The following is a 19,366-nucleotide window of genomic DNA, read 5'->3' on the forward strand; positions in this document are numbered from 1 at the left end:
CTCTCTCTCTCTCTCTCTCTCTCTCTCACACACACACACACACACACACACACACACACACACAGAGAGAGAGAGAGAGAGAGAGAGAGAGAGAGAGAGAAAGAGAGAGAGAGAGAGAGAGAGGAGAGAGAGAAAGAGAGAGAGAGAGAACACAGAGATACACACAGTCACAAGCATACACACACACGTACACTCATACAAAGCAAGCCATCTCTTTCTGAGGCAGAAGTGGGAACTTGACGTAATCAGGATGACGGAATGGCTGTGGCATCTCAGAGCTTTCCTCCATGTCTTTGCATGCTGTAAGCATTATCTTATTTACACAGCACTGTGAGACCCCTCATGCTTCTTCCCTGTGATGTGTAAAAATCCTTTGTCTGTTACCACCTGCAGCCTTTTTCATGACCAAAAAAATGAATCTTACATGGACACGTTGATCAGACGTCTACAGCTGTATTCTCGAAACCTGGAACACCTCGTGGAGGAAAGGACTCAGCTGTACAAGGCCGAGAGGGACAGGGCTGACCACCTTAACTTTATGCTGCTCCCGAGGTAAGTCGAGACTCCTACAAACATGGCTTCCCATGTGTCCACAGCCAGGCACCTTGCTCCCAGCTGAAACCTTCAACATGCCTGCCTCTCACTGTTGCTGGTTTTGTTCTGGATTTTGTTCCTTTGACTCCTTCAATATTAACATAAGAAGCACAGACTGGCAGAAATCCCAGTGGAATCATTATGTTTTTGCAGCCCCCACAATTCTTTGCGTGCTATACACAATGTGTTGTTTACACACAATGTGACATCACAACCTAACCCGCAGCATCGTGGGTTATTTTGCAGAGGTCCAGACTTTGTGTTACTACACTTGAAAAGACTTTCCTGTAAGCGCTCTGTGTGTCCCAGACCCTGTGGCTAATAAGCCATGGGTTTTTGGATGATCCCCAGGGATTCTGAAATTGTTAGTGTCACCTCCACATCTTCTCCACCTCCCTGAGCATGGCTGGACTTGCAGACGGCTCATGGCACATAGGATGGGCAGGCGTTTCTCAGTTCTAGTAACAGCTCTGTCCGTAGCAGGCTATGGAGTCACAGGAAAGTCCCACTTCCTTTTCAGCCCTTTGTTTTCTTATCTATATAAAAATGAAGGAGTTAGGGACTGGAGGTATGGCTCAGCGGTTAGGAACACTTGCTGCTCTTGCAGAGGACCTGAGTTCACAGCACCCACATGGTAGCTCACAACTATCTTTATCTCCAGTCTTGAGGGTGCCCTCTTCTGGCCTCTGCAGGTACCAGACACACTTGCAAGCAAACACTTGTACAAATTAAAGTTAATGAGGGCTTTGTTCTCGTAGTCTGATGTCGCACCTCCCAGCATCTAGGCTCTGATACTGAGGCATTCGTATTTCTGCTCAGGCTACCTTCAAAATGACCCCAAGAGCAGCAGAGAGTCCCCACTCCCAGTCTGTCCCCAGGACCCTTCCTCTGTGGAGAAGGCACCTTGTCCCCTCAAGGAAGTCCCAGTCAGCTCAGGTGAACTTGCTCTGGGAACCTGGCCCTTCCATTCCTTGAGCAAGATTTTCTGAGCAACTTCTCTTTGGCATCCTTTGCTGTAGTTGCAACTTATGGAGTGGTTGACTTTGCTCTTTAAATCTGGTTCAAAATATCTAATAAATCTCATTTAAGTATGTTAATGTTGAATGCATCATGTCTCTGATGTGATATTACATAGTACCATGCAGTATCTGAGAGGGTCAGAACGGCTGGCTTTGGTGAGGGCAGTGCTCGTAGCCTTAGGGTCAATTTCTTACGTCAGTGATATACTCGACATTGAGGTTTCTGAATATGGTGCTGTGCTCGTTTGAAATGGATTATCAATGGAGAGATTATCAATGAATGTGTACAGGCATTAGAACTATAAAGGTGATTGGATTGTGAGTTTATGAATATTACTAACCTATGTTAAGGTTGAAAATGCTTATATTCATCCAAGGTCAAATAACACACACACACACACACACACACACACACACACGCACCCCTATGGGCAGTGGAGTCACACACACAACATAGGAAATCCATTGGTTTTGCTTCCTGGACACTCACTGAGATTGATTAGAAATCTCCCATTTTTCAGTCCTGTTGACAGTCGCTACCTTCTAAACTGCAAGGCAAGGGAACTCTGCTGAGGTTAAAGGTCGTTTTCTCCCTCCCTCATCTAGGCTGGTGGTAAAGTCGCTGAAGGAGAAGGGCGTCGTGGAGCCAGAGCTGTATGAAGAAGTCACAATCTACTTCAGCGACATCGTGGGCTTCACCACCATCTGCAAGTACAGCACGCCCATGGAGGTGGTGGACATGCTCAATGACATCTACAAGAGCTTTGACCAGATTGTGGATCACCATGATGTCTACAAGGTACCTGCGCCAACCCTCAGGCTGCGACAGTTGAGAGGCACAAGGCCACCAGAGCCTGACACAGTTGCCCGTTATAACTCCCATCCTTCCTACTCAGCATATAGAGAGGCTGGTTAAGACCACTTCCTACTCTACCTGCGCTGAGTTCTAGCACCCAAATCATGGGGGCTCAGAACTGCCGGTAACTCCCGCGCCAAGGGATCTGTCATCCTCTTCCGGTTTCTGCAGGCACAAACCCACACACAGGCACATCCAAACATGCATGTAAAAATACATACATAAGACATACATAACTCTTTAACACTCACTGATGTGGTGGTTGAATCCAAGCTGAAACAGCAGAGATGTAGAAGAATTTTAAAAGGTCAGACAGATGTCAAAATTACAAATACAGAGGTAACGGCAGTGTTTCAAATCCCCTGCAAAGCAATGGGCAGCATGGAAGCTGACCATAAATGAAGTGCAGAGAATGGGGTTACAGTAAACACCGCACAAGACCGTAAAAATGCTTTATTCTCGAAGGAATCTACAATTACTCTTGGAAAAATACTATGCTAAAACCCATAATCACTAAAGTCTATTCTGGTAATTTGGTTTATGACGAAAATTATATAGGATCCATAAGGTTATTTCACTATTTAGTTCTAATTTTTATTGTGGAGTGTATGGGCATGTGTACACCTCCTTGTCTGCACCACTTACATGCAGCTGCCCACAGAGACATGTGATCCCCTGAAGCTGAAGTTGCAAATGGGTGTGAGTCACTGCGTGAATGCAGGCGTGCACCCTGGTCTTCTGCAAGAGCAGCAGGTGTCCTCGATCACCGAGCCATGTCCCCAGCCCCATAAACAGATTACTTGACCACTTACAGAATGTGTAGACACTTCATCTGCACAATCTAACTATAAAATTCTTCTTTATGGCTAAAATCTTCCATAGTTGTTTTCTCATCCAGTTAACTAAACTACTAAGAACAGAAAGAAAGAAAGAAAGAAAGAAAGAAAGAAAGAAAGAAAGAAAGAAAGAAAGAGGAAGGAGAAAAGAAAGAAAACCTGGAGAAATTACATAGGATGGGCCCTGAACGAGGTGAACAGGACCCTTACTCATATGTGCGTTCAGTGAAAGATTCTGCTCAATTCTGGCTCCCATGGGGCAGAGAGACTGATGAGAACATGTTTCCACAGGTAGAAACCATCGGCGATGCCTATGTGGTGGCCAGCGGTCTGCCTATGAGAAATGGCAACCGGCATGCAGTAGACATTTCCAAGATGGCCTTGGACATCCTCAGCTTCATAGGGACCTTTGAACTGGAGCATCTTCCCGGCCTCCCAGTGTGGATTCGCATTGGAGTTCATTCTGGTAAGGAGCTGGGCATCCTAGCAGAGGGGGCCACTCAAAGCAGAACATACAAGGCATGGCTTCTCATCTAAAACTTATTCTTAACCGGTGTGCCAAACGTGGAGTCCATTATACACCCTGAAACATTTAGACCCAGCCCCTAGATTACACCTGAAATAACACTGTGGATAGCATGTTCATTCCAGGATGGATAAACACTGACCACACAGGAAAACAAGACATTCTGGACTGCCCTTAAATCATATCTACTCTCACTATCTCCTTCCCACACACAGTCCCAACTCCTGTTCATGTTCCATTAAAATGTGACAATCCTGGGGCTGGAGAGATGGCTTGATTGTCAAGACAGTGTAGCACACTTGTAGGGAACCTGAGTCTAGCTCCCAGCACCCATGATGGGCAGCTCACGACACCTGTAACTCCAGCTCCAGGAGATAGGATGCTCTTCTGGTCTCCTCCAGCATCTACACTCATGTGTACCTACCCACAGACAGATGGACACGTACATGTAATGAAACATACAATCTTTTCTTAAGAAGAAGAAATAATATCTAAAAATACATGATTCAGAGGAGAAACAACAAGTGTCTCTAACACTTATACTCACTCTGCGGCGCTGCTACAGAAAGCACATGGGTCACTTAGAAGACCACGGATGTTTAATAGCCCCACTGAAAGGAAAACTCCAAACAAAATTAATGAGATTTATGTAAGAAAGAACAATTTACAAAGTGTGTCCTTTGGAACCGAAGTGCTCCAGCAGGCACTGGGGACAGGTAGCATCTACAGACAGAGAACGGAAGTGAGACTGAAGAGGTGATGCCTGCTTGGAATACTAGTACCTCCAAAGCCAAATCGGGAGCATCAAGGGTGAGGCCATCTGAACGAATGAGCCAGAGAGAGAGAGAGAGAGCAGAGAAGAGAGACAGAAAGCATCGGATTGGTTAAAGCTCTAGGTTGTACTGTCTTCAGCCTCTCCGAGGATGGAAGGTGGAGGCTGGGGATGGTGGTGGGGTGTACCTGGCCACCAACACACTGGTGGGAGGAGGCAGAACAAAGTTCAGAATGAGGAGTCTACAATGGTTCCTGGTCTCCTCTCTGGGTACCCAGGTGCTGCCGTTATACCACCAGGAGGGAAAGTCAGGAACCAGGATCCACCGTGATTACCCTCAGGGCTGGCAGACAGGCAGGAAGGGGAAGGTGGAGCCCAGGATGTACAGGATCCAGCCCAGTTAGGAGTGAGGGCAGAGAGTACCAAAGGGGCTGGAGAGAAGAAAGCCTACCTTGGGAGTCTTAGGAGAAGCTCTTTAAGGCGCCTTTCCCATGGCAGTCATTAATGAAGCTGTTCTCTCAGACAATCCTTACTTGTTTATATTGTTTTATTTGATGGCAAATGTCAGTATATATATACTTTATTCAGGGTAAACCAAGGATTATATACTTCTTGGAAGAAGAAATACCCAGGAAGGGACAGTCATTGGCTGAAGGTTCAACGTTCTCTAGATACCTCATTAGGACGACAACTCCGGGTGTTATGCTACGTGACTGAGTGCCCATGGTCCCCTCAGTGGGCTGTCCCTGTTACACGTTCCAGAGCAGGTACAGAGACAGGGAGGGAACGGCTCCACTCCTGCTGTTTTCAAGTCTCTGAGATATCCTGGGTTTGAACTCATTCAACCTTAGCAGTTCTAATGCCTGTCTGGTAGCATGGTCCCACATGCCCTACAGCTCTATGGTCCCAATATCTGAGCATCTGATTGGTTAAAGGTCTAGGTTCCCAGTATCTGAGCATCTGATTGGTTAAAGGGCTATGTTTCCAATATCTAAGCATCTGATTAGTTTAAGTTCTGTGTTACCAATATCTGGGGGATACCGTCAGGCGTCAGCCTACGACTCAGAGATGGAGCTTGAGGACTGTGACTACATATTTCTAAATTAAGCTTTTAGTTTAGGTAGCAAGTTAGGATGTCATTTGTTCCATGCAGATACAAGGTAGTGTGCAGCCTCAGGCCTCCAGTTTAACTACCAGCCTTGGACATAGAGACTTGTTTAGATAGGTTGTTGGTCTTGTAGAAACATGTAGTTGGAGAAGAACTCATAACCAACCTAGATGTCTAACGACAGAGCAATAGCAACAACAACCAAAATACTGTGGCACATATACACAAGAGAATGTTTACCAGCCATAAAGAAAAAGTACATTATGTCATCTGCAGGAAAATGGATACAACTGGACAGATGGACATAATCATATTAACTAAGCCAATGAAGCTAGTTTCAAAAACCAAAGACCGTGTTTTTTCTCACAAGATTTTTACATACCTATGTAAAACTGTGTGCATGTATATAACATGAGAGAACGAAAAATGTCTAGGGGAGAAAAGGGAACTACAGGACAGGGAAGAAGAGAGAGGGCAAGCTAGGAGGGGGAGGGGGGATATATGAGCAGTGAACACGTACCCGTGGGGAAACATCTTTATGTAACACAGTACCATGTACAATGAATATATAAGGTGAGAATTTTAAATCATCCTAATACTTTGCATGACACACTGTCTTGCCTTTCCTCACACATTCACACACATACACTCATGCAAACACACACACAAGCACACATACACGCATGCAAACACACATCTCCTCTATTCCATCTCTTCTGTGTTCTTGTCAGCATTGTTTGTCTGTTTTGTCTTGTATCAAATCTGATAATGAGAAGTTTAAGATTCATGTAAAATCCAGTATTTTGAACTTGTTTTTGGTTTATTTTAATCTTCACTGTTAGGATTAATGTGTAAAGAAACTCTATGTTTTATGGTTGATGATGGTGGTGGGCTTGTTTGTGTGTATGTGTGTGTCGTGAGTGCATGTGCCTGTGGCTACTAGAATCAGGTGTCAGATCTCTTGGAGCTAGCTAGAGTCACAGGCAGTTATAAGCCGCCAAACTTAGGGCTTAGAACCCTCTCAGGTTGTCTATGAGAGCATTACACACTGAATCATAATCTCAGGAGTCAGAGGCAAGTGATCTCAGTAAGTCTGAACTACCCTGGTAGACATAGTGAGTTCCAAGATAGCTACATAGAGCTACATAGTAAGACCTTGTCTGAAATACAAACAAAAAAGGAAATCCATATATGGGTTGGGAAAACCAGTCAGAAAGCTAGTAGTTCCCTCTAGCTGGAAGCTTCTGTATTCATACAATCTTCAGTTTCTATATTAATATTTCACTCAGCATCAAGTTGTCCCTGCAAACCCCAATGCAAATGCAAAGATAGTTCTTTCCAATGATTGCATTAACTTTTCCTGGGGCAATGTGAACACCATCTACAGGAGACCTATTAGACAGGGTACCAGTGAGAGAACAAAATAATGCTCTCACCCAAGCCTGATTTGGTGGGCCAGTGAGCAGTTGGCTGGGTTTACTCACAAGAGTTTGAGTGACCTCAAATAACTCAAAGGTCTCAAGGATGACGACCCCCTACAGCTGCATGGATGGTATTCCTGCTTCAGTTGGCAGTTGGTCATACACACACACACACACACACACACACACACACACACACACACATATCATCTTCAGTTGGTCTCCTCCCTTATGCATATGATAGCATCTCCCTAGAGATGCCCACACACGACTGGGGCAGAGTCACAGCTGGTGGCAGTACACAGGAGGGAGTGAGGGCCTGGAATATCCGATGAGGCTCTGAGGATCCTCCTACAAAGCAGCAGCAGCAGCTCTGAGAAAGATGATGCTTGTTTGTAACGGGTATTATTTAGAAAGTGGCGCCCAGTCTGGCTTGTTCTTAAGCAGCCACCATCTTCCTGACTAGGAGCGGCCAGAGGCCAAGACCGTGGCTCCAGCCAGCCAGAAACACTGGCCCTGCACAAGACACCAGCATAGTGCTGTCCACAATGTTTGGCTGAGCCCAAACCATCTCGCTATGACTGTGTTGCCTGGGAGAAATGAGACTCTTAATGCTTAAAGTTTATCTAATATTTATATATTAGGAAATGCTCAACAAGATGCCCACACAATTAGAGTTGTTTCCCAATATCTAACCTTAAGATATGAATTGTTACTCAGGACTGCTCTGGACCCATGCGTGGTTCTCCATGGCTACTTGGTTCCTCCTCTCTCGTTGCTAGCTCCTCCTCTTCCTCTCCTTCTCCCTCTTCGCTCCTCCCACATTAGCTCCTCCCCCATCAGCTGCACTGCAAACAATGTAGCAGCAGCAGGAAGCCATCCTGCTACATCTGTCTATGCTTAGGAAACAAACGTTCGCCACACCCACCCATGGTGCTATAATGCACGCTCTTGTCTTGGCTTCTGTTCTGCATGTTAAAACATCCTTTTGCCACAGACCAAATCCAGCAGCATTGGCATGGCCACGATGCTTATGGAAGACTTGGCCACATACTTTTCCTCTGAGTGTTCCATTATAGGCCACCAATCCTAGAAATAGCACCATAAAATTAACACAAGCAAGCATGGGCAATTGTGTCTTTGGGTCTATGGTTCCTTCTAGCAATCCAGAGTTTAGGATTGTGTGCTTTGATATAGCAGACAAGCTATGGGGTCTCCTGAGCCCTTCTGGAGAGCCTTTGATTTTCAAATGTTAGCATTTTGTGAGCTGGACCTCTAATGCCTTCTCGTTCTGTAAAAATATGTGTTCTTGGGCTGGAGAGACGGCTCAGCGTTTAAGAGCACTGACTGCTCTTCCAGAGGTCCTAAGTTCAAGTCCCAGCAACCAGATAGTGGCTCACAACCATCTTTAATAGGATCTGATGCCCTCTTCTGGTGTGTCTGAAGAGAGCAATGGTGAATACATAAAATAAATAAATAAACCTTTTTTAAAAAATTAAATAATATAAGATAATATATCCTTAAAAAAAATGTTGTTTTTTCTCTAAAAAAAAAAAAAAAAACAGAGCCTGTAGTCATTCATTAAAGGAATAAATCACGGGTGTAGCCAAGCCTTGAAGTATTCATTCAGCCCTGTGCCCATGAGAAAGACTCACCAGTCCCAGCCCCATTCTTCAGTGTGCAACGATGGCTCCTCTTCTTCCTTCCAGGCCCCTGTGCTGCTGGTGTTGTGGGGATCAAGATGCCTCGTTACTGCCTGTTTGGGGATACCGTCAACACTGCCTCTAGGATGGAATCCACTGGCCTCCGTAAGAAGGGGCATTGCTGTTTTCCTAAGGAAACAGAGATTCTCTCTTCCAGCAGATGCACTTGTAGAACTGGCTGCACAATGCTGAGACATAGTGTCAGAGAGAAGCAGAAGGACCCCTCACAGTGGCTAGACTTGAACCTGTGTTAACGTGCCATGTTTAATTTTGCTGTGTAAACTGTTGATTGTTTCAGTCTTTTTCCTTCAGTTTTAGACTGTCTCTGTATTTGGGGCCCACATGCCATGAAATCAGGCATGTTCTAGATGGAATAGTCATGAATTTTAGCACATATCTATAAAAAAAACCTGTGTTATCCAATGGGAAAGATGTGGACCAGACACCTGGCTCAGATTCATCTTTCCTGTTTTCTGGGGTTTTCTAGAAGCTGATATTAGGAGAGAAAGTATCTAGGAATTTGTTAATGCACAAGGTTTCAGGCTTTTCCTCAGATTGAATCAATCTTTGACATTTTGCATATGCCCGGCAAAACTGAGGCACTGTGTACTGCGTGCAGTGGGCAATTAATTAATATTGGTGATAGTGAAAACAATAATACATATATATAGATGAAGTTTCAAAAGCTGACTAGACACAGGACCCACGGCAAGATTTTGGTTAGTTAGACTGACATGATCTAAGAATTATGTACCACAAAGTCAAAATGTCATGAAAAGACTAAAGTGTGACTTCAGCAGACTTAGATTAAAATAAAAACTATGCTGACATCATCTGCATACCTTGGGGGAAGTCACTCCATCTTTCAAGACCTTGGAAAGGTGAATACATGAACAAGGGATGAGACACCAACCTCGCTGGCAGGGTTTCTGGACAGGACTGGGCTGGTGCAGTATTAAGCTCTCGACAGTCCTCTGATCCATGACCGTGTCCACTGTTCTGACCACTGTCACGGCTTGTGGTGTGTCTGTTGGGCATCCAGCAATGAGCTGTTAGGTAGGCATCCTTCATCAACTGTTTCTCAGAAGGAGATGGGGTTGCAGAAGAGGAAAGCTGGAGAAAATTCAGAGCCTAAATCTTCACAACACCTTAGCTATTTACTGGATCTTTATGCTGGAGACCCATCAGCCAAAGCCCCACCCCAGGCTCAGCAGGGGAAGCTCCATCCTAAGCCGTGTCCAAAGGTTCCCAGTCCAAGCTGGAATGAGACTTGGTAGACAAAATTTGGAGAGTGCCAGCATTCAGGACCCTAAAAACACAATGCCAGACCAGTCTTCCTATACAGACAGCATTTTCTCATCCACTGGCACTGTTTTTAAAGATCTATTCAGTAGAACAGCTGTGTGTCTTTCTCTATGATGGGCAGTAGTTGCTCAGGGAGCTGCTGATGTCAGAGAGAAACAAACGTGGTCATATTGTGTTTCAGCACGGGGAGATTTTCACTGATCTGGTTTATGTTTCCAGCCTTGAGGATTCACATGAGCAGCTCCACCATAGCCATCCTGAAGAGAACAGATTGCCAGTTCCTGTATGAAGTGAGGGGAGAAACGTACTTAAAGGTAGGTTTGCCACAGACACATGTGGGCATACACTCAGACACACGTGGGCCACGTGACCCCTCCACAAAGAAAGTCAGAAAAAATGAAACTGTGGAATCCTTTTCTGCCCTCCCCGCAGGGAGCTCCAGCATCCCTGGAGAAAGAACCTCTGCCCATGTGAACTCAGAACTGCCCTGTACTCCCACAAGCCCTTGAGCTGTTCCGTGCTAGGGCTAGCAGGCTATAAAACATTGCTACCAGACTGGAGAGGTGGCTCAGAGGTCAAAAGAACTTACTGCTCTTGCAGAGGACCCAGGTTCAGTACCCAGCACTCATATGCTGGGCCACAATCATCTGTAACTTCAGTTATAAGGGATCTGACACCCTCTCTTGGTCTCCATGGATACTGCATACACACAGTAAAAATACATACATACATACATACATACACACACACACACACACACACACATACAGGCAAAACACTCATACACATAAAGTAAAATAAATGAATCTAAAAATAATTTTAAAATATGTAACAACATCAGCGACAACAGAACACTGGTGCTGTTTCCTCCACATAGATGTACCGCCTGTCCCCTCCACATACATGTACCGCCTGTCCCCTCCACATACACACACCATCTGTCCCCAGTTCTTCCTCCTGACTCAAGAGCTCAAACTGGTCAGGATTCACTGAAGTCTAATCATCTGTCTTCTCACTTTTGAATATAGCTTTCTCCACAGTTGCTTTTATCATACATTCTACGGCATGTACATTGTAGCTGCAACTTGGCAAACGTCTCCTTTTAAGCAAAATTGTGTGATAACACTCAGTTTTTCAGTCTTCCACAAACACGTTTACTAAACCAAGATCATTCCCCAAAAATGCTGTTCATCGTCTTGTAAAGATGTAGATTCATGGATACTCATTTAATTTATATGCATCTGATCTCCCCAGATAAAACCTTAGCAAAAGTAAAACTTCTTGTAAGTTTCTGTTCGTTGCATAACTCCACCCACCGTGGGCCAAACCTATGTTCCTTCTGGGGGCTTATTATGGCAAATGTGTTTATACAGCATAATGAAGCTGTGTCAACAATTTTGTCTCAAAACTGCCATAAAAGGTTGAAAGAAAATACAGGGCTGGAGAGAGATGGCCCTTACTGCCAAGTCTGAGCACCTGAGTGTCACCTGGGAGGAGACAACCAACTCCTGATAGCTGTCCTCTGTCCAGCACATGTGTGTTGTCTTAATTACATACACACACACACATACGCACACTCTCACACAAAATAATTAAAACAAAGACAACATGTGCAATAGAAACTGGTTATATTTGTTAGCAGAACTGTGAGTGGATTTCTTCCTTTCTTAAAATGTACTTATTCACTTGTGTGTGTGTGTGTGTGTGTGTGTGTGTGTGTGTGCTGAGTATGTTCATGTGTATATGTGTGTGTTGAGTATGTTTATGTGTGTATGTGCGTATTGAGTATGTTTGTGTGTGTGTGTGTGTGTATGTGTGTGATGTGCAGAAACCAGATGTCAACACTGGCTATCTTCTTCGATTCCTTTAAACCTATAAGTTCCCCTAAACTCTTTACTTCAAGTACGCCTTTGTGGAGTCTGTTGTCTCTCTTCCCACCTTATCTGTGCCCAGGGATCAAACCCAGGCTGTCAGGCTTTTGTGCCTGTAACCCATGAACTGTCTTGCTGTCCTCATCGTTCTGAGGCAAAGTCTCCCACTAACCCTGCAGCTGACCAGTTTGGACTGGCTTGCCAGTGAGCTCTGGAGATTCTCCTGTCCCTGCTTTCCAGTATGTGGGACACGGACATATGCTGCCGCACCCCGCTTTGTACTGGGGTGCTGGTGATCTGAACTCAGGCCTCATACTCTCCCAGAAAGCACTTTCCAAAAGAGCTACCTCTTCAGGCTTGAATTTCTTCCTTTATAAGGTGGGGTTCTTAAAATGTGGCTATCCTGTAACCTGAAATATCTTCTGGGAGAAAAAGCAAGCTTTATTTTGAAAACAGCCAGTCTGGATGAGCATGGAAGCTCATGCCTAAAATTCTGGTACTCAGCATCTGAGGCAGGAGAATTGCTGTGAGCTTGTGGCAACCTGTGTTACATGAAGAGCCCCAGACCTGCCTGCATCATAGTGTGGGACCTTGTCTCAAATTAATTAATTGATTAACTAATTATTAATTTTTAAGAAATAGAAGGGAGAGTAAAGAAAAAGTAAAAAAGCCAACCCGGTGGGAGACTTCTTAAAACTTTTCTAAATTTTACGGAGATGTATGTTTGAATAGAGGCACTGATGAGCAGTGTGGGGCATGGGCGCCTCTTGGAACAGATCATTGTAGGGCAGCTGGTGAGAACAGCGCTCACTGCCTTCATGGGAACTTACTCTTTTGTGTCACTAGGGAAGAGGGACAGAGACCACATACTGGCTGACCGGGATGAAGGACCAAGAGTACAACCTGCCAACCCCGCCGACAGTGTAAGCCTTGGGATGGTAGGGAGGGGGAGGGAGGGGCCGGAAGGTCTCAGTCTTGTTGGCACTTATGCTATTTAGAGGTACTCAATGTGACAAGTGCCGGGGAGCGGCAATGACATGTCAGGTGAGCTGAGAACTAAACAGGAGAAAATCTAGAATGTTCCTTTCTCTGCTGCTAAGCTGGAGTGTTCATGATGGCCGTATCATCCTAAGACTCAGTGACACAGAAAGCACACAGCCTCTGCTGTCCTGGAGCACGGATGCTCGTTCATAGGTCAGATGTGTGTTCTCAGTGAAGTCACACCTCAGTGCTCATGTCCTATTGTCCCAGGGAGGCTCTCCCTGGGAAAGAGGACGGGAATGCTCTGGAACTGGAGGAGATTTTGTTCTTATTTCGTTGATTTGGGCTTTATTTTGTTTTAGTGGCTCCTTTTCCTTCTGACCTCTGAGGGGTGATTTTTTTTTTTTAGTTGGCCCAATTATGAAGTCACAAGATAATGGACTGATACATTAAATAGAGTACATACATACAGGAATATGTACGCACATGCATACATACATACATACATACATACACACATGTGCACAGAGAGAGAGAGAGAGAGAGAGACAGAGAGACAGAGAGAGAGACAGAGAGAGAGAGAGAGACAGAGAGAGAGAGAGAGAGAGAGACAGAGAAAGAGAGAGAGAGAGAGAGAGAGAGAGAGAGAGAGAGACAGAGAGCGCACCCAAACTGGCCTCTACCTCTCAATCTCCCTGTCTTGGTTAGTCTCCCAAATGCTGGCTTTATAAAGCTATAAACCAGCATCTTCACCTAGTTATATTTTAAACAGGTTATAACCACTAAAATATACTTGATTTGCCAGTGTGGTGGCACATACTTTTGATCCCAGCACTCAGGCAAGTACATCTCTGTAAGTTTGAGGGCCAGCCTAAGCCACGTAGACACTGTCCCTAAAACAAAGGTAGGGGGAGGGGCTGGAGAGACAGCATAGTGATGAGAAGATCTGAGCTCAGTTCCCATCACATTGATTCTGTAACTCTAGAAGAGGGATGTGGCGCCCTCTTCTGGACTCCGTGGTTACTGCACGTACATCACACACACACACACACGCACACACACACGCACACGCACATACACAGATGCACACATGCGCACATGCACACACCACCTCCATCCACACATAATAAAAATAAAATAAATCTTGGGGCTGGAGAGACGGCTCAGCACTTAAGAATGCATGCTTGCTGCTCCTCCAGAGGACCTGAGTCTGTGTCTCCACACCCACATGAGGTTAGAATTACCCGCAACTCCAGCTCCAGAGGATCCGATATTTTCTTTCTGGCTTCCACAGGCACCCACTAACATGATCTATACATGCATATCTACACAGAAATACACATAAATAAAAACAATGAACTACCTCTTCTGCCCATCTTCCTAGAGTGCCCCATCATTGGACTTACTGAAAAGCTGGTTAGATGCTGCTCACGGAGTGTGGGGAAGCTGGGGCTGTGCTCTTGGCTTGCTCTGGGGAACAAAAGGTAGCTTGGAGCTCACATCATGCCTGTTCTGTTCTTACAAGGACAGAGCATGGAGCTGGAGCCGTGGCTCAGCGGTTAAGAGCACTAGCTGCTCTTTCATAAGACCGGAGTCCAAAGGACCCAGGTTTGGTTCCCAGGATGCACATGGCAGCAAACCACCATCTGTAACTCCAGTTCCAGGAGATCTGACCTTTTCTAGCCACCTGGGCACCAGGCACACATTGATGCAAGACACACATGCAGGCAAAGCACCCATACACAATAAACAAACAAACAATAACAAGAATAGAAGATATTAGAAGCAAAGATGCTTTCAGAACTGCTGCTCCTGCCTCCTGTCTTCTGAGGAGAGGACAACACCAGCCTTACCTAAAACCATGGTTCTAGGCCTTAACTTAGAGTCTGCATTCTCCTGCTGTAGGGGGAAGATTTCATACCCAACCAGCAGGTTTCGGTCCTGAAGGTGACTCAGGTTGACCCACTCCATTAGCTAGCAAGCCTCCTGGCCTCAGTCCCTTAGCTGTTGCTGAAGAGGAGACTCTGTCGTGCAGACAGAAGGCAAACTATCAGAGTGGCTGAGTCAACCTGGGAAGCCTGGCTTCAAACTAGGACTACCCAGATCTGTTCTAAACTTTGGAAACCTCCTACCATCCTGAGCCCTCTCCAAACAATGTTCACATGCATAGCTATGTGGGGAACTGGTGTGTTTTCAGGGCTGCGTGGTGGAGTCCTCACCTCCTCTTGCTTGGTCTCAGTGGCTCTTCTACCATGTTCCCAGTTCTAGCAATATGTTTCACTTTGAAAGAGAAAGATCCATTTCCTGTGTGCGATGTATTTTGCTGATTGTACATGGACACGTGGCAAGGGAAGAGAGTTCTTTGGACTCATCAAAGACAGCGGTGGTTTTGTATCCCCTGCATTCCCTGTGTGTAGCACAGAATAGGCATCTGCTGGGTAGTGGTGGAGTTAAACCTGTGGTGCTAAGACACACTCCTTGTAGATTGCTGACTTGTCCCATTGTTCTCTCCCACCCACTTTCCAGGGAGAACCAACAGCGTCTGCAAACTGAGTTCTCAGACATGATCGTTAGCGCCTTACAGAAAAGACAGGCCTCAGGCGTGAAGAGCCGGAGGCCCACTCGGGTGGCCAGCTACAAGAAAGGCTTTTTGGAATACATGCAGCTGAACAACTCAGACCATGATAGCACCTATTTTTAGACCCAGTGAGGTCTGAGAACTGACAACAGCAACCTCCGATATCCTGAATCTGCATTTCCCAGAGACCTCAACAACACAGACAAGGGCCTAGCCTCAGTGTCCTGCCTGGAATGTAGAACCAGCAGCTCAAATCATGTGGGTGTTCTGGGTTTGGTTTGGTTTGGTTGGTTGGTTGGTTGGTTGGTTTTGTTTCTGTTGAGACAGAGTCTCGTGTGTCCCAAACTGACCTCAAACTCACTGTGTAGCAGCGGATGACCTTGGACTTCTAGGATTGTCTGTGTATTCCTGGCAGTGTGGTGACCCTGTACTCCAGAGCCATGTTCCACAGTTCTCCATGGGTCATCAGCCTGAGTCAAGGAGAGAGGAATGTGCTGTGCTGTACAGAACTTGGGGTTTTGTTCTAATTTCATTTCTAGTTTGGTTTTGTTTACTGGCTCCTCCCTTCTGTACACGTGAGAGAATTTTTTAAAATTGTCGGAATTGTATGTTTAGTAGCTTATCTCCAAGAAAGTGTGTTTAACTAGTGATTTTTGTAGAAACCATGCTGGATATTAGATAAAAATAAAAGTATTTAGAGTCTAGTATGTGTCTCTATGGCCTGCTCCTCTTCCTGGGGCCGCCAGTCCTCACCTTCTACTCACTGAAAGACTTAGTGTCTCATGGAGGAATAAGGCAAGGTTAGCATCGCTCTTCAGAGACAAGATCCTTGAAGGCTGGTAGCATCCTCTGTGCACATGAGATTATTGATTCAAAGCTGTGGTTTTGCCTTGGCCTGCCCACTTAGCAATGTGAATGTGCAACAGCCTGTTATGGCAGAGACCTAAAGAGGGGCCAGGCATAGGTTCAATTCCTACGTGGCTCCAAGCTCCTGCTGTTTCTGACAGTGTAACCCCTTCCTTATGTGACACACAGTTCTCCCTGTATATATTATAGTTTATACATAATTATATACCACATGTGCCTTCTCTCTCTCTCTCTCTCTCTCTCTCTATATATATATATATATATATATATATACATATATATATATATGTGTGTGTGTGTGTGTGTGTGTGTGTGTGTGTGATAAAATACCGGGCTGGAGAGATGGCTAGATGTCCTGAGTTCAATTCCCAGCAACCACATGGTGGCTCACAACCATCTGTAATGAGATCTGATGCCCTCTTCTGGTGTGTCTGAAGATAGCTACAGTGTACTCACATACATAAAATAAATAATTCTTTAAAAATAAAAAGATAAAATACAATAGCCAAGGCAACTTATGAAAGAAAGAGTTTATTGTAGCTTATGGTTCCAGCGAGAGAGAGTCCGAAGTGGCAGGGTGGTGTGACTGCAGGCATGGCAACAAGAACAGGATTGTGATCATAGCCCTATCAGCATTCGGGAAACAGAGCAAGAGACCTGGAAATGAGGGAGGCAATAAACAGCCCATTCCCAGGGAGTATGTCCTCCGGAAAGGCTACACTTATGGAAGGTTCCGTAACCTCCCCAAATGGTCCCACCAACTGGGAACAAAGTGTTTGCACTGGCTGGTTTTGTGTGTTAACTTGACACAAGCTGGAGTTATCACTGAGTAAGAAGGAGCCTCCCTTGAGGAAATGCCTCCATGCCATTCAGCTGTAAGGTATTTTCTCAATTTGTGATCAAGGTGGGAAAGCCCAGTCCATTGTGGGTGGTGCCATCCCTGGGCTGGTGGTCCTGGGTTCTATAAGCAAGCAGGCTGAGCGTGCCAGGGGAAACAAGCCAATAAGCAGCACCCTTCTATGGCCTCTGCATCAGCTCCTGCCTCCAAGTTCCTGCCCTGTGTGAGTTCCAGTCCTGACTTCCTTTGGTGATGGACAGCAATGTGGAAGTGTAAGCTGAACAAACCCTTTCCTCCCCAACTTGCTTCTTGGTCATGATGTTTTGTGCAGAAATTGAAACCCTGACTAAGACAGTGTTCAAATATTTAAACCTAATGCATACATTTGTTCAAACCCCCACGCTCACCATATAAATTTTTATATTTAGCCTGCATGAAATCAATATAGAACCATTAATTGGACATTTTCATGGTAATTCTAAAAGTAGTGTATATATAAAGCACATGAAAAGTACTCAGAAGTCACACATCAATGCTAATTATTGCAAAGCACTGCTCAGTTGCACACACATACTTGGCATGCATATGATAAGAATCAGGTACGTTATAGGAATGGTCATGGGCAGTAAGAAAAATAAATAATGCATAACCTAACCTACGACCCAGACTTTGCCCTCTAGTGACCAGCTCCATCTCTTGAACCCCATAAAAATGAGCCCCACACAGTAATTGGGACCCCTGAGGACTATCACTCATGTGGCCCGCTGTCAATCTGGACAGTGGCTCCCTCTACAACCTGCACTATGACTTTGCTCCAAATAAAGCTGTCTTGCTTCTTCTGCAAATCTGTGTGAGCCCAGACCACCACCGCTGACAAAAGGCAACTTGAAAATATGTTTTCTGTTTCTTTTTTAAAGATTTACTTATTTACTTTAGGTGTTGTGAATACGTGTGGCTGTGTGTAGGTTTGTGTATGTCTTAGTGTGGGTCTCCGAGGAGTCCAGAAGAGGGCCTCACATCCTCTGCAGTGGGATTTACAGGAAGGTGTAAGCTGCCTGCCATGGCTGCTGGGAATCTAACTCAAGTCCTTTATGAGGGCAGCCTGCTGGCTGGTTTCGAGTCACCTTGACAAGGCAAAGCCATGTTAGAAATGGAAAACGCAGTTGTGAAAACACCTATGTCAGATTGGCCTGTGGGCAAATGTAGCACACGCTCTTAATCAGTGATTGACGTGGAGGGCCCAGTGCATTGTGGGTGATGCTGTAAGACCCCTGGGCTGGTGGTCATGGGTGTTATAAGAAACCAAGCCTCATCACTGTGTGTCCAGCTCTTCCAAGGACTGCTATGCTCCGGTTTCACCAGATTCTTTTGTTGTTGTTTTTGTTTTTTGGTTTTTTGGTTTTTTGGTTTTTCGAGACAGGGTTTCTCTGTATAGCCCTGGCTGTCCTGGAACTCACTCGGTAGATCAGGCTGGCCTCGAACTCAGAAATCCACCTGCCTCTGCCTCCCAAGTGCTGAGATTAAAGGCGTGCGCCACCACCGCCCGGCTACCAGGTTCTTTAAAATGCCACCCTGAATGGAGCACACCATGAAAATCATATGTTTGTGGGTGACAAAGGAAGACCCAAGAAGGGGATCCCTGGAGCACTGGAAAATCAAAAGGACTCTCTGGCTGCGGACAAGACAGTGAAGGACCTGGGTCAGTGCCGAGATGGCAAAGTGGGCTTCCAGAGCTTTCTATCACTAGCGGCAGGGCGCTTCATTGCATGCAATGACTATTCTGTAGTGCACATGAAGCAGAAGGGGAAGAAGTAGGCCCACTGGAGCACTGATACCCCCACCCTGATGTGTGCTCTCCCAGGGGGCCACTTGAGGAATCTGCCCCATTACTTCTTGTGAGCAGATCAGGACCCTTAGGAAATGTGCGGATAACATCCAACTCCAATTCGACGAGCAGAGAGAGAAAAGTTAATCCGATGACAGAGTTTTATATCGCTTACATCCCACTGTCCTCAATAAGGAAAGTGCCTTTTAAGTTGAGAGCGAGAGCGAGAGCGAGAGCGAGAGCGAGAGCGAGAGCGAGAGCGAGAG

At 45.5% G+C, this 19,366-nt stretch overlaps 1 protein-coding gene across 2 annotated transcripts in view; it reads left to right on the forward strand.

Moving 5' to 3' along the window:
• The window catches only part of Gucy2c (guanylate cyclase 2C), a 75,426-nt gene extending 59,152 nt beyond the window's left edge, over positions 1-16,274 (forward strand). For both annotated transcript variants that reach the window (XM_028780977.1, XM_028780978.1), the window contains 7 exons: positions 394-552; positions 2,220-2,412; positions 3,597-3,771; positions 8,842-8,940; positions 10,360-10,454; positions 12,858-12,934; positions 15,519-16,274. In XM_028780977.1, coding sequence (XP_028636810.1) covers positions 394-552; positions 2,220-2,412; positions 3,597-3,771; positions 8,842-8,940; positions 10,360-10,454; positions 12,858-12,934; positions 15,519-15,693 — 973 coding nt within the window. In that variant the 3' untranslated portion in view covers positions 15,694-16,274. The remainder of the gene's footprint in view (positions 1-393; positions 553-2,219; positions 2,413-3,596; positions 3,772-8,841; positions 8,941-10,359; positions 10,455-12,857; positions 12,935-15,518) is intronic.
• Positions 16,275-19,366: the final 3,092 nt, after the last annotated feature.

This window comes from Grammomys surdaster, unplaced genomic scaffold, assembly GCF_004785775.1.
Source record: "Grammomys surdaster isolate TR1022 unplaced genomic scaffold, NIH_TR_1.0 373, whole genome shotgun sequence".
Classification (NCBI taxonomy): Eukaryota; Metazoa; Chordata; class Mammalia; order Rodentia; family Muridae; genus Grammomys; species Grammomys surdaster.